This window comes from Haemorhous mexicanus, chromosome 6 (assembly GCF_027477595.1).
Source record: "Haemorhous mexicanus isolate bHaeMex1 chromosome 6, bHaeMex1.pri, whole genome shotgun sequence".
Lineage (NCBI taxonomy): Eukaryota > Metazoa > Chordata > Aves > Passeriformes > Fringillidae > Haemorhous > Haemorhous mexicanus.
The window spans coordinates 44,012,897-44,028,148 of record NC_082346.1 but is presented as its reverse complement, the minus strand read 5'-3'; the positions used below and the strand labels follow the sequence as shown (position 1 = coordinate 44,028,148).

At 40.9% G+C, this 15,252-nt stretch overlaps 1 protein-coding gene across 3 annotated transcripts in view; it reads left to right on the top strand.

Moving 5' to 3' along the window:
* Window positions 1-15,252, top strand: part of POMT2 (protein O-mannosyltransferase 2) — a 27,955-nt gene extending 12,703 nt beyond the window's left edge. The window contains exons 11-22 of one of the 3 annotated variants that reach the window (XR_009486989.1): window positions 566-638; window positions 2,137-2,215; window positions 2,972-3,123; window positions 4,784-4,875; window positions 5,966-6,042; window positions 7,187-7,258; window positions 7,465-7,524; window positions 7,703-7,808; window positions 8,786-8,926; window positions 9,628-9,742; window positions 10,271-10,488; window positions 12,173-15,252. Coding sequence is in view for 2 of the 3 variants with exons in the window: in XM_059850051.1 (XP_059706034.1) it covers window positions 566-638; window positions 2,137-2,215; window positions 2,972-3,123; window positions 4,784-4,875; window positions 5,966-6,042; window positions 7,187-7,258; window positions 7,465-7,524; window positions 7,703-7,808; window positions 8,786-8,926; window positions 9,628-9,742; window positions 10,271-10,376 (1,073 nt within the window). In the remaining variant the exon portion in view is untranslated. Of the gene's footprint in view, window positions 1-565; window positions 639-2,136; window positions 2,216-2,971; window positions 3,124-4,783; window positions 4,876-5,965; window positions 6,043-7,186; window positions 7,259-7,464; window positions 7,525-7,702; window positions 7,809-8,785; window positions 8,927-9,627; window positions 9,743-10,270 lie in introns of all 3 variants that reach the window. The other 2 variants (XM_059850052.1, XM_059850051.1) reach the window with 2 other exon arrangements.

Sequence of the window (15,252 nt, the reverse complement as noted above, 5' to 3'; positions counted from 1 at the left end):
AATTTTTCAGCTGTGTAGGGCTGCAAATAACAGCAGAGAGGAAATTGTCTGAACTGAGTTAATATTTATTGCAATCTGTTATTGTGGCTAAGAGTCTTGGGAAAGCTGGGTCCTGTTACAGTCTGGTACATTGTGTTTGACAGATTTTTGTGGGTGATTGCTTGGGACAAGATAAGAGTACTGAATGTGATTATCTATGGTTTGTGCAGAAAGCTGTTGGTTTAGATTATGTAGTGTATGTAGCTGAGGCATGCTTGCTCTGGCAGTTTCCCTTTCTTTACCTGATGCATGTATTTATAAAAATTAACAAGAATTGTCTAAATAGCAAAAAATGTAAATAAGATATATAAGAAAAAATATCAGTGTTGCAAGAGGCATTTATAGTTCACATTCTTTGGAGCAGCTCTCAGGGTTAGAGTTTAGAGCAATGTTTTAGATCAGGCTTAGAGTCAACACAACTTTGTTTGCTTTATTATCTGCTTGAGGCACGAGCATCAGCAAGAAACTTTCTAAGACTCTGGTAAGTTTGTCAGTGCATTGATATGATTAGTTTGTCTTCCTTCAGCAGATCTGTCTGACCCCTCAAGCCCTGTGGAGTTTGTGAGGCATGGAGATATTATTCGTCTGGAACATAAAGAGTAAGGATGATTTCTGGGATTCAGAGAGATTGTGTGATTGAACAGAATTGGTGGGAGACTTGTCCTGCTGGAGACTGTGGTTAGACAAGCACAAGCAGGCTGTGTGACAGAAGTATCTGTATATCTGAATTTCCAGTGTGGGGATTGTAGAGTTTTTTTTCTGTGATTTATGTTTTGAAAAGTGTATATTAAATAAGAAACTTTAAAGAGAACCACACAACTTTATTAGAACTACCTGCCTAAGTAGCAGGGAGATTTCTTCAGTTGTGTGAGGTGCAATAATCAGGGTAACTCTTCCAGAGAAGCAATTTCAAAACCCTCATTCTGTTGCCTATCTCCATGCTGAATTTCCTAGACAAGTAGAATATAGGGGTTTTTTGTCAGTGTACTGTAAGGATCCTGTCCCTGTGTTCACTGGCAGTATCCACCCGCTGAAGTTCTCAACAGCACTGAGATCATAGCAGTCAAACACTTTGAATGAAAATGGAAGCTGATCCCTTCCCTTTCTGCAGGGAAAACCTAAGAGGAAGCAGGGGAACCATAGTGACTTAATATCTAGTCTTTATCTAGTGTAATGTCACCGTGCCAAAATGCTTTGTGCTTTCACAGCTTTGATTTCTTAACAGAACCTCTAAACTCGTGAGCCAGGAAATCATGTTGTATTGTATTCAGTATGGTGTATGCACAAACCATTGCTTAGGTTTTCAAATGACTATAAGACTTTTTTTTTTTAAATTTTTAATTTGGAAGTTTACTATCAAATATATGGTAACGAGGATGAGAACATCATGATGAGGCAAAATGGGTTAAGTCCTGCTGAGGTCTCTGGCACGGGAGTGAATTGGTGGTGCTGGGGAAGGATCCGGCAGGTGGCACGTGGGGCTGGCCTGTGGCACATCCCGTGGGACAGCAGTGTCCCTGCAGCTGGGCAGCAGCAGCACAATGGGCACTGTCCCAGCACCTTTGGCAAGGACTGATGGGCTGTGGCCAGGTTTCTCTGCTTGCCTCAGCTGGCAGACTCTGCCAGCGTGGGAGGCTCGTTGTCTGCACTGTGCTGGTGCTAAATGTGCCCACTGATTTCCCCCTAAATGGTACAGTCTTTCCCCACAAAAGCAAAACTGATACTCACAAAAGGTCAGGATCTTGCTTTTCTTCTTATAAGACAGGTTTCTTTGTCACACTTTTACTGTTAATTAAAACAAAACAAAACAGAGCAAACCAAAACCAATCTCTTTTCCTTTTAGAGATGTTTGATTGTATTTTGAGGGTTGAATTTATTCATGCTGTCATCCTTTTTTGTCACTGCCCAGTGTGGCATAAGCTCAGAGTCACATGCTGGAAAGTGACAGTTTCACTCCATCCCGTTAAGGCTGCATCCTGCTGTGCCCTCAGCTGGAATTCAGTAGTTAGAGTACTGGCAGATCTCTGAATGGCTCAAACCAATGTTTTTATCACAAATTGACAGGGTTCAAAGGTTTGACTTTTAATTTCATTTCAGAACTTCTAGAAATCTGCACAGTCACCAGCATGAGGCTCCCCTGACAAGGAAGCATTTTCAGGTCACTGGCTATGGAATAGTAAGTGAAGGGAAGATAAAACAAAAGCTTCTTTTGGGAAGAGTTCATATCATGCCAAGGGAATTTATTGGGTTTTTTTTAGTTTGTTAGCCAGGATGATAGATGGACATCTGCCATCCTCAAGGAAAAAACTGATGTAGTATGAAATGTCTTATCTCATATTTAAGGTCTATTTAATGTGAACACAGATAAAAAATAATTCCAACTTTTACTGTCAGTCTAGATTTGGCAGCATTCAACTCCAGAAATGACAAACTGAGCAACCTTGAAGTTGCTCTGACAAGTATTATTTTATGTATTTGGCCTTGTCACATAGACAAGTGTTTTTTTGACAGAATGATGACAGAATTTTGAATCACAAAGATGGAATATGCTTTGAGGGCTGAATTTCTAAATGCAAAGATCTGTTGCCTAAACCCCTTTTGTGAAGTGGCCAAGTTGCCCCTGTTTATGCTGTAACGCTGAGCTACAGTCAAGAATGAATTGAAAGCAAACAAAATTAAGGTTGGCAAGATAGAGATGTATTTGTGAGTGGTTGCTTATGTCTAGAATGATGTCTTCCTGATGGGGAATCTCTTCCGTGAAGTGTGAGTGAGGCTGGTCTGGGCTAGTTTTTTTTCACTTTGCACCCGGTGGAGTTTCAGAATTTCCTGTTTGCAGTGCTTCAGTTCTGTGTGTCGTGTAGTTTGGGCATTGTTTTGTTTCTGTTTTCTATTTTTGTAATTTTTTTTCTCAAATGGCATGTCTGCATGATAGAATGGAACAGGAGACTCCAATGACTTCTGGCGGATTGAGGTGGTGGGCAGAAGGACTGGGCAGCTCATCAAAGTCCTACGGAGTCAGGTCCGGCTAACCCACGTGGCCACAGGCTGTATATTGGGATCTTCTGGAAAGACTCTGCCAAAATGGTAAATGGTTTGTAATCCCCATCCACCCCTGCAGGGCCTTGAGCTGACATGTTCCTTTACTCAGTGGTACTTCTGGACTAAGCAATAAGTACATTTCTCCCATTTCTTTAAAAGAATAAAAATGTAAGTAGCAGGTACTAGGCATATGACCAGAGGGGGAGATCTGGGTTAGGATTATGCAGTCTATTGCAGTGAAGGTATGCAGCTCTGAAAAATTATATCCCTTACTAAGAGATCCAAGAGTGGCATGGACATAGATCTTGTCCTCCAGTAAAGCCAGAAGCGGATGATAGACGTGTTATTTAACATGTTATTTATCCTTGGGGTTTGCAAAAATCACTGAAAACTGGGGCAGTTCATGCTGTTCTGTACCACAATCTTCAAAACTGCTCTCTATTGGTATTAATTTACCTTGTGATTAGAAGACCTTTGCCATTTTTGCATGCAGCATCTGAAGCGAGGCAATGGTTACAAACTGCTATTAGCAGGCATTGGGATTTTATAAATCCTTGAATTAAGCATCTTCATCATCCAGATGAGGTGTATGCAGAGACATCCCAGCTGATGGAAGCAAGCTGCCCTGTCTGTAAAGCTGCACCATGTGGGATGCTGACATGGATCCTGAGACAGAGGTGTGCACTCCATGTTGCTGCTGTTTTGAGAGCTGCCTCCCTAGGTTTCCTTAGGAAATTCTAGGTTTCCCTTCTCTGTCTTGTGGTAAAACCAGACTCTAAAGTATCCTGTGGATGCTGAATCACAGAGCAGGCAAGTATCTCTGCCAGCTGCCTGACCAGGAGTGCAAATGCCACTTAGACATCACCATAAAGCTGGGCTCATGAGCACATAATGTGTTCAGTTAACAAAAAAGCCAATCTCCATCAAGAGCATTCAGAAGACATTGTGGATTTGATTTGTTGGGTTTTTTTTCCCCACTAACAATTTGCTATGTGAATGGAAGTTATTGCCACAAGATGTTGATGATAGTAACAGCTGAGGGCAAAAAAAAACTTGTTAACTGCAAATAAGGATGGTTAGAGTATATTGGATTTTTATATTTTTTATTTAATGGGTGGTAATCACTGTCCTTCAGAGAATTTAATGGTAATTATTTAATGGATTACTTAATTAGTGAAATTTGCTAAGTGGTGATTGATAGAAAATTCCCTATTAATCTGTCATATTTCTGCCAGAGTTGATGCACTTTCTCCCAAAGTCTTTGATGTGACCTGCTAGACATAGGGTGACAGACTAAAGAACAGTTATTAGTATTCTCTAAGGTAATTGTTTTATTTCTGTAATACAGTTCTTGTAGATATGGATCGACTTGTTGATGGTGATTTTCTTTGGAGGGACTATAAGGGTTAAATCAGAAGTAGTTTCTTTCTAGTGGGCAAGGTACATAATTTTCAAAAATCCCACATATCCCCCTAGGGCTTTTTGGGTGAGAAAGTGAGAAATGTGGTTCAACTATTCTGTAGAATTTTGATTGCAGCTGCCTTGTAGATCTGTTTTGGTTTCTGCATGGTTTCTATAGTATGTAAGAATGGAACTGCTGAAGCGTTATGGAGAAGTATAAAGCTAAATAGGCAAAAACTAAACACAAAATGGAAATATTGAATATTCCTGTGGGTTGGTGGTGAACTGTTCTGCTGATCCTCAGGGGCTGGGAACAAGTAGAAGTCACCTGCACACCATACCTGAAAGAGACACCCAATTCCCTCTGGAACTTTGAAGATCATATTAACCCTAAATGTAAGTAATTTATTCCCTTTTCGATTGAGAGTGCATCTTGGCTTACTGTTTAAAGGAAGGGATGAGCTATCAGATAGCAGTAACTGGCATGCTGCATTTGAAGTGTATGTGTTCTTTCCCAGCTTAAGTGCAAACTTGCTGAGCTTGAGTATGTGCAGGGTTGCAGAGCCCTTTTCTCTTTCACTGTTTGTGCTGGAAGCTGGTGATAATGCCTGAAGTGTAGTGGAAGTATAAAGACTTTTTAAGGACTTTGAGATTTTAATGTGTTACAAAAATGTGAACACTCCAATACAGGCTGTTATTTTTAGCATTGTTCAATTGGGAACTGTTGTCATTGATATGAGTATGTCATATATATTTCAATGATTTTTAAAAAAGCTTGGATCCAGTCTGTTCTGGTGTATTTTTTCCCTTCTCCTTCTGGGGGTGTGCTAAATGATGACTTTGCAGTACCATCAAGAAATCAATAGTGTGTGACAGAGATCTGAGTTTGCCAGAAATGACAGGTGGGCCTTGCAGCCTCATCCAGGAGTTATGTATGTTCCACAGGCTCATCTGGCCCAGGTTGTTCAACAAAATTTCTGGTGAATTGGGCTGAGGTCTGAGTTATTAGAGCACTTACTGTTCTTATTCCTGTGAGAGAAACTGTATGCAAACCAAAGGAGAGAAATCCTGGGCTGTTGACTTGGTAGAATTTCCTCTTCTGTTGTAATGCATTTTACATTCCCCTACTTATGGCTCATTTACAGATAAACAGCAGCCTATGAAGCCTGTGTCTCTTAATTTGCAGCCAGAAATACAAATCTATTTATTTCATGGACTTTTATATATTTCTATTGCTCCTGGAAGTAAAGGAGGAAATTTAGAAGTGCAACAGTTATAAAGTTCACAGGGGGATACTTCTGACTGTAAGCCACTGTGTTTAGAGTATGAATGAATTGCATAGAGAAATAAAAGAGGTTCTGGAAGCAGATTTGTTGTAGGAGGAGAGAATTTAGTTCATTATGAAAAAGGCAAATAAATGGAAACCATACAAACTTCTACAAACTTCTAATCTATTTCTCTCTCTTTTTTTTTTTTTTCCCTGAAGTGCCCAATATCAGCCTGGATGTTTTGAAGCCTTCTTTTGCAGAAATTTTGCTAGAATCCCACATGGTTATGATCCGGGTACGATATCATTGATTCAAGATTATCATTTTCTTCCTCCTCTCTCTTGCATTCAAAAACAAATAGCACTTTCAGAGAGACCTGGGTGATGGCTGCAAGCTAGGGCAGAATTTGCATGCCCAAGCAACCTACTTGAATTTATACTTAGAATAAAGGATGATCTTGGAGCTAAATCTTCCAAGTCCAAGTTTGGAAGCCTTGTGCTTAGTGCCTGGCTCTGCTGTTGGTGTGATCTAGTTACAGCCTAGTTATGTAATGTTTTCCCTACCTTCCTGTAAAGCTTTAAAGGAAATTTAGTATTTGTGAGGCAGGAGGATATTACTGTGATCAAAATAAGGAAAATCAGCTAAACAGACACTTAAAAAAACTAGTAAGTGTTTGGATTGAAAACGGAAAACTTCTGATTTTTTTCAAGTTCATCAAGGAGCTGTGATTTCTGGTTTCCTTTTGTATCTCTGAAGATATATTTTTTTAAAAGAGCAGATTTAATATTTGCAAGGTGTACTGCTCTTGCAGTCTTTTCCTATGCTTGCTCTTTGTCCTCTTGGCCACAGCCCTTCTACTTCCAGCTCCTCAATCCTTCTTCTGAAGAATGAGAAGTTAATATTTTGAGAAAGGAGTCTAGGGTTTTCTTTGCTGCTGTTTGTGAAGCTCTTCTTAGATTTTAAAGAGAAAAAAGTAGTCAAGCACGTTATTGTTAGTACTTGTAAAGTGTTTTTGTAAAGCGTTTCCATGGCAATCAATGATAATGCTGTCTCAGGTAAGGAAGCACCTGCATGAGTTTCCATGGAAATAATCTTTGAGGCTTTTTTTTGTAGTGGAGAGAAACCTGTCACAGTAGTCTCTTAATGAAAAAAGGTCTTGCTTATGCAACATGTATCCTTAGTGACAGAAAAGCTGAAGAAGAGAGATGAGAGAATGCTGCCTCTTCTGCTGCCCAAAAATCATTTTTACTTGCACAGTAGTAGTAGAACATTCATAGTCCTGGTTGTGACCGTTGTGGAAGATGATGTGTTTATGTAGGTCAAAAAAGAACTTTCACTCAGGAAGGGTATTGATGTATGTTTGTGTACACAGGCATTTCTGGGCCTGCATTGCAGCATACCTGCCTGCTCATTTAAATTTTATGTTAATTTATCTGTAGGGAAACAGTGGCCTCAAACCAAAGGACAATGAAGTCACATCCAAACCTTGGCACTGGCCCATCAATTACCAGGTATATTGATCAATCCATATTCCTTTCTGTTTTCAAGTGCTTTTGCAGTGCCTTTTGAAGCACAACACCTTATAATTGCATTGAGGATGTTGTCAGCTTTATTTTGGAGCACCTGAGATGGGAATTTGTCTCACCTTAGACGCTGTGCAAAATACAAACTGGACTGATGAATATCTGGTTTTCTCCCTTCTGATCTCTTTCCTCAGGGACTGCGCTTTTCTGGTGTCAATGAGACAGATTATCGGGTTTATTTGCTTGGAAACCCGGTAAGTTGGAGTGGGAGGTTCCAAGCCAATGTCTTTAGCAAACTTTAGCTTAGTCTTGCTTCTGCCAGTTCTCTTCCTTCTCCTTTTGAACCGTCTCTCTTATTGTACTCTTTATGTTTGCACGTCACATGCACACTTCCATCATAAAGTCCCAAATCTTTCTTCTTCTTTTGTGTAGGTGATTTGGTGGCTAAATCTGGTCACTATTGGGTTATATCTTCTGATAACAGTTGCCACTGCAGTAGCACTGAAGAGAGGTGTCCAACTGACATCTGAACTCAAAGGTGAGGTCAGTCTTCCTTTTCATAAATGCCTTTTGCAGGAACCTTAAAAGTGTGTGGATGGCAGGACTTAGTGTGTCAAGGGTGGGAAACCACTGAGCTTGGATTATCAAGCAGTGTCCACGGGGAAAAGAGTGGGAACTTCATAGCTGTAGTTTAATAGTGAACGCCACAGTTCTTCTACAAAAATAGTGCATAGCTATCTACATTGGCTGGAAGGGATACAGGCTAATTGATCAATGCCCTGCTGTCAAGCTCTGCCTGTGCTCTGTACTCGGTAGTTTGCATGGTGTCTTAAGACATGTTAAGAAATGTTTTCTGATATTTATGTAAAGCAAATGCAAGAGATAAAATGATCCTTTATAATGTCCATTGCCAAGGTTTTGAAGCTTTTCACAAGCCTTAATTAGTCATACTTTCACCATTCCTGTTTACATCAATGGTTGCTTCATTTTGTAGATCTCCTTATGGGAAGTCAGTTCTAAAATGTGATGGGAAATCACTCAATTATACAATATGTTATTGGCTAAGCTGCATACAGACACCAGAGCTCTTAGTCCCTTCCCCAGGCTCTGAAAGCTAGGCACCACTTCTTTCCAGGAAGGGCTGACAAAGTGATCATCTGGATGGCTCTCATTGCAGAGACACTGAAAATCTTCAGAAACCAGAATCACCTACTTAGTCTGAGACACAAATGGAGAAACTGCCTGTTTGGTCTTAACTTAGAGCATGGCCAACCTTCTGCCATGCCTTGAGACTTAGGACTTTGTATATCTTTTCTGGCAGCTGTTCTCCTGAAGAGTGCTTGTATGTGTATGAAGAATGCAGCTAGGATGTTGCAGAGGCTTGAAGCAATTCCAGACCAATACATGACTTCCTGCAAAGATCATTCCTGTTGAGTTTACTTAGTGTGCTAAGGCTTGCAAACAGGAACTGTAGCTGAGTTTTTCTCTACTGAAGTATGTTTATTTGTGTTCCAGAACTGTCCAGAGTCGTGCTACATGCTGGAGGGCAGATCACACTGGGCTGGCTCCTTCATTACCTCCCTTTCTTTATGATGGGACGAGTTCTCTACTTCCACCACTACTTTCCTGCCATGCTTTTTTCCAGCATGTTGACAGGTAAATACTAGAGTCTTGGAGAAGACAAGGTAGGAAAAAAGGTGATATTCTGTTAAATGGAATGTTTTTCAGCCTAAAGGGTTTATTATTTTTATAGGCTTTGTTTGCTTGTTTGCTTGTGAGAAGTGCTTGAAAACATTGATTTATTCAAAATGTTTTTCACAAAGCAGCTTGCAGTGCAAATTTTTTGTTTGTCTTTTTGATTTTGGTTTTTTGTTTGGTTGTTTTTTTGTTAAAAAAATTTCCGTTAATTTTGTTAAAAAAATTTTGTTAAAAAAATCACTCTGAAGAGGCAGTCATATCTCATGCTTAGGGCATTTAAATTTAGAGGTGGGATTCCTGGTCTCTGCTATTTCACTGTTCTTATATATTCTTGTATATAAGTTACTTCCCTCTTTGTTTACTGCCAACACCTTTCTGTCATGTCTGTTTATAATTTGGCCTTGGTCATTTTTCCTGTGATTTTATACCAACTTCATTAGCATTTGGCACCCAGATCTCTTTTGTATTTATTCAAATGGAAAGGTAGGACAAAAAGAACTTTTGCTGATACAAAACAATCTCTATGGTTCTGAAGGTTACCAAGGTAAATGATTTTAAAAATCATTGACATGGTCTTTTGGTGTTAATGGAGTTTCATCAGTCTAGTCTGTGAACACAGCAGCTCTGTTCTTCTGACTTCTACCTCTTCCTTCTCCTAGGAATCACCTGGGATGCACTACTGAAGTTCTGTGCTGGGTTCTTGTCACCCAGCACTACAGCTAGAAGGGTATATGGAGGTGGATTCCTGGCACTGGTTCTGCTCATCCTGTACAGGTGAGTACAGCTGAACTTTTCATGAATGGAATGTGTGACAATCTCAATAGAAACCTTGCTGCCTGTTAATTATCCTTAGCCTTTGTTTTCTTTTCCCTGCTGAATTTGTCAGACATCCTCAAGCCCAATCCTAAACCTTCAAATTTGATTAGATTCAGCATCTGTGTCCCTGTAAAGCATTACAGAGCATTTTTCCATTGCAGGCAATCTTTCTTTTGTTGCAGCACACAGTGTGAGCCCTCTGTTCTCCTCCAAACCTGCTGTTCAGTGGTTTGTGGTTCTATTCCCAATGATGGTGACATATTCCTCAAATACAGGCAAATTTTTCATTATTGTAGGTTTTTTCAGATTCTAAAAGCAAATACCACATGTGATGAAACTATGTGCTGTGTATATATTAAGTTCAGCAGAGATTAGAAAGTTCCCAGTAGAGCTTAGAGCAGTCAAAGACAAAGGTCCCATAGGCTGTGAACTTCTTGAGACAGAAGACTGTGCTGTGTTTGATGGGCATTTGGTTTCTTTCCACAGCTTCTACCTCTTCCATCCGCTGTCCTATGGGATGATAGGACCCATGGCCTCCAACCCGAGCAGCCCCATGGCAGGGCTCCGGTGGATGGACTCCTGGGAATTCTAGAGCAAAGGAAGCCTGGGAACAGTGGATCAGAAACAAGAGATCTGCTGCATGTCAGGCTGATTCTGGTGCTTTGAGGACGTGACTATAAAAGGCCCTCTCTGGAGGACTCTGGGTATAGTAACCCTGTTGCTTTGGCATTTGTTTGCACTGCCTGCATTGGAAGATGCAGAGGATGACAAGGTCCCCTTAAATTAAAAGACTCATGTCCGGAATCCTTAGGTTATATTAATGGACAACTGGCTGCCTGAATGCCAATTCCTTGAAGCAGTATATGTCAGTCCAACAGCAGTGGCATTCCAGCAGCCAGATCAGTACAAGTTGGAGGCTCTCTGCAGTTGCATGTACACTCTATGTGTGTGTGTCTCCCTTCTTGTCATCTAAGTTTGAAGCACTATAGGACTTCTATCAATATTAACAACCTTTCTTATGAGGAGGTTTTTGAAAGCTTACCATAAGTATCTGGGGACCTTCATTCTAGCTGCCTTGGCTGTCTAAAGGTTTTTTTGTTCTGACCCTGGATTTTTAAAAATTGACTGAAAGGGTCTGTTTGAAATCTCCTGAGCCATTGTGCCTTGCCTGTCTCCCAGGCCCTCTGCAGAGATGGAAATTGTTTATTCCTATATACTGCCTTTCTCTCTGGTCACCTTTAATCAGTTATACAACTCACCTAGCAGGCCTGCTTTCAGGGCCAGACTGTTCCAGCTCAGCTCTTTGTAGCTTCTTTGGGTTCTGTCTGAAGGTGCCAAGGAAATTACAGTAGAAATGACAGGTGGTTTATTTTCAGCCCCAGTATGCTGTGGAGACCAGCATGGGGAGGTAGTGGAGACTATAATGATAGCTTGGAAATCTTACAGACAGCTGTCATTCAGCTTTTGTTCCCAGCTATTTCAGTGCCAGTGCCTGTGCTTTCAGGGGAAGGCTGCATCTCAATGCATGTGGCATCTGCAGAATGGGCTGCTGGTGCCAGAGTATCTGTTCAGTGTTCCCATGTTGAACAAGTTCCTTCTCTAGACTGCTGAACATCAAATTACAAGGAAATGTGAGGCCTGGCAAAAATTCTTTGTCTGTGAAGTGTCAAGAGCCATTGGATGTTGAATCCACCCCTTCCAAGAAAGTGGAATTTGATTTATCAGGTGCCTTTGTCCTGTGTTAGGTCTATTTTTGTCTGTGTTTCTTTTATTCCATTTCCTGCTCTTCATCCAATGTCAATTTCTTGTCACAGTTCAAGTTGCTACCTTGTAATATCCAAAATGAATGACACTTAGATGACAGCTGTATTCCTATCTCAAGAAGTAATATTTGAAAAACTCTTTTATGTCTATTTCAATGAACTCATGCCTTTTGTTTCAGAGTTCTTGCTTTACTTTACAGCCTTGCATCAAAATTACAGGTAGAGGGAAAGTAACAGGTGGGTGTGTCTGCTTTTAAAAATGGACTGTGCATTTATTTCTCTTACCAAATCTTGGATTCCAATGCATTTCCTACCACATGGAAGGGCTGTATTAGCATGGTTGTTCTGTGGGAGGGACTAGACTCCAGTCAGACTTCCTTTGGGGTCTCTTTAGTAGAGATCCCCAGCGTTGCTCAGTAAGGCAACTGCTTGCTTTGTAAGGCTCTGGCTTGGTATGTCACATCTCTCTAGAAAGTGACTCCTATAGGTACTAGCTCAGATGGGATGGACATGTGCTTTTGATTCTAAAGGTTTTGAGTTGATCACCTGCTGCTTGTACATGGTGGGAAGTCTTTGCAATAATTAGCTGCTGGGTTTGATGATTCTTTTCCACTTGTTATTGCAGGGAGTGCTCCTACCTGCATGAGCCAGGAATTCACAGAGGTGATATATAGGCAAGAAGGATGTGGGGGAAGGCTGCAAACTTCTTCAGAACCTGCCAGATCTGACAGCAGCAGCAAATTGTTAACTGTTGGCAATGTGGAAGGCAGACAGTGCAATGCTGCCATGTAACAGTGTGATCCACCAATCTCTTGGTGAGATTATTGACTTAATACATTGCTATCCTCAATACGAGCTTTTCCTAAGGGAGTTCCATTGTCATGAGGAAGATTCGCCAGAAGAGCTGGCAAAAGCCATGGTTTAAAGTGCATTTTTTTCCAGCACATACAGTTACACACTCTCCTTAGCATTAACGACAAAATAAAATCTAAGAAGCTTGTGTTTTGGAATTACTGTTTGTAACACCCCTTATTCATCATATTAAACCTTGGGAGTGCAAAAATCGAGTCAGTAACCTTGGTTTCTTCAGTTATTATTAAGGGGTCAGTTTTGTAGGAGTTGCCTGAGGAAGATGAATTAGTCTGTTTCTTGGCTAGGATCCGTCCATTCTTTATTACTAATAATCTTTTGGATTTGGATTGGCAGCTGAGTGCTGAAGATGGCAAATTTAGTGCTCCCATCCCACTTTCCTATGCACAAATCCAGCTTCTCTTTCAACACAGACAAAAGGTTTATTTTTCTTTAGGATTGTCACTTCAGAAATTTTCTTGAGAGCATTTGATTGGCATTGAGACTGTTTCTTAGGTCTTGTGTGCTGGTAAGTAGTTGGAGGCATACAGTGAAAAAAAATCTAGCTATTCCACAAGAGGGAGCAACTTCCAGCAGAATTTTTATTTTTCATCTGGAGTTAAAAGGATTGAAAGGTCTGCGTTGAAGACTAGAGGGCAGACATTTCCTCTGCACTCTCTGGACTCCAAGGGTTGGGTTTTCAAGTAAGTGTACATTGTCTGTCTTCTTTCAGGAGAAAAATACTGAAAAATTACTCCTGTTAGAATTTGACCTTCAGTATTTGCTTCTTAAAATCTGTCAGGCCATTACTGAAACATAATAGTAACTTATATTTTATGAGGTCAGTAAAATACAATAATTTGGATTCCCTTCCTGACTCTGTCTTGAAATATCTGAGTGGTACAGACATAAGTGCAAGGCACTCTTTGCTTTCGGGATGGAATTTGGGCTGCTTCAGTTCAGTTTTTCCCGTTGTGCTTGTGGAATGAGTTCAGGTTTTTTTTTGAGAACTGCTCATTAGTCCTCTTCTCCAGTCACATGGAAATAGCTAACAGTGCTTTCTGGGGTCAGAGGTGCTGTTCTCTGGAGCAGCTGCTCTCTTTGAACCCTGCTTGACAGGGCTCCTTTTATCACTGACAAAGTATTTCATCAAACTGTATCCATGGATTCATATCACAAAAACCTGCAGGCTGCCATGTTCCCTGCTTCAAATTCTTTTTTGTGTGTAAACTCTATTTTCATCTCTTCAGAATCTGAAAGATAGATAGAGGGCCTCTGGGCTCATCTAGCTTTATCCTAGGCAATCCATCCATCTTAAAAGGTTTCTGCTAGCAGTTGCTTCAGGACATCGATAGGCACACATCTATTCCAGCAGCTGGGACTGGTCTATTTCCAGGAACTGGACCACTCATGCTATGAGACAGATGTGACTGTGAGGAGGAATTGAATGGAGATTTCTGTGCCAAGGTTGCCTTTGATCCAGGTGGAGGACTCCGTGTCATCACTGTTTGCCACCATTGTTTGCAGCCCTGGAAGCCACCACCACTCTTTATTCTGCACAGGGCTTTCTTTTTGCATCTTGATTGGAAAGGCTGATTGATGCACAAAGAGCATTGACAGAATATACTTTTTTATATCTTCTTCCTTCCTTCTGGTTCTTGAGGAATGCCCAAAGTACAAGACATGTCTTTCCTTCCCCTAATTTTTGGGCTATGTATCCATTTCATGCAGATGCCTGGACAAGGGCTAGGACAGGACATCTTGTAGTAGCCTGAATGCATAAATACGTGTCACGTGGTCTGAGAGCAAAACCAGAACCTTGTTATGGAAAGGTGAACAAATGTGTTACGTGATAGTTCCCTCCTGTCCCTCCTGAGTCCTTCAGAGAATTGTTTTTAAGGGACTTGAGAGCAAACCAACTGTTACTGTGGAAACACAAGGCATTTACCTGAAATTCTCCATTGCCATGCTTAGCAGCTTCCCTTCCATGCTGTGACTGAGTAACCCTCTGGGCTGGCACTCTGTGCACAAGCACTGTTTCCTCCTCTCAGGATCCTGCTGGCAATGTGAAAACCTCCTCAGCAGTGCCCTGTGTCTCTGCCAGCTGGGGAATATAGGTAAGGTATCTATTTTTCCCCTTTACAGCAAGGGACCCCATGACCCCACACCTGGGCAAGTGTGTCATGAAAGCAGAAATGTGTGGACTGTTAGAAAGAGCAACATAAGGCTCTTTCCTGCTGGGAAAGGAAGGCTGAGGCTAAGAACACCACCTCCACAGCATACTTTCTTCTGGGTGGGGCTGTTGGCTGCAAGCAGTCAGGACTGAAAATTCTCTGTCCTCTTTAAAGTACTAAGACCTTGGTTGTGTGGTTGGTTGCAAGTAGCTTCACTTTTTGTAAACTTTTTTATGCTCTTTACTTGAATGTCAAGGGCTATGGTTAACACAAATAATATCTGAGCCTATCACATGTTAGCATAGATACCACTCCTGCTGAATTTGTAATTGATTCTAAAACTTTGCCAAGTGAGCTTACTGTGTTTTAAGTGAAAGACCGGGTTTAGAGCCATCCTTGAAGAGCTTGCCCCGGGCTAAGCAAGAGTTTGGAGCAGCAGTGAGAGGGGTTCTTTGGTAATTCTGTTCTGTATCCTGAACCTTTCTTACTGATGCCGGGGGGTGTGTGCGTGCATCTGTCTGAACTGAATTCTTTTTAACTACAATGGTGCAATTACTGTACCATATGGTGTGGATGGGAGAATGTTCCCTTGAGCTATAAATGTGTTTTGTACAGGTGATAATGGAAAATGAGGTAGAATTTGGAATTTAATTTTGTAATAAATATCTCTTCATTGAAGCAA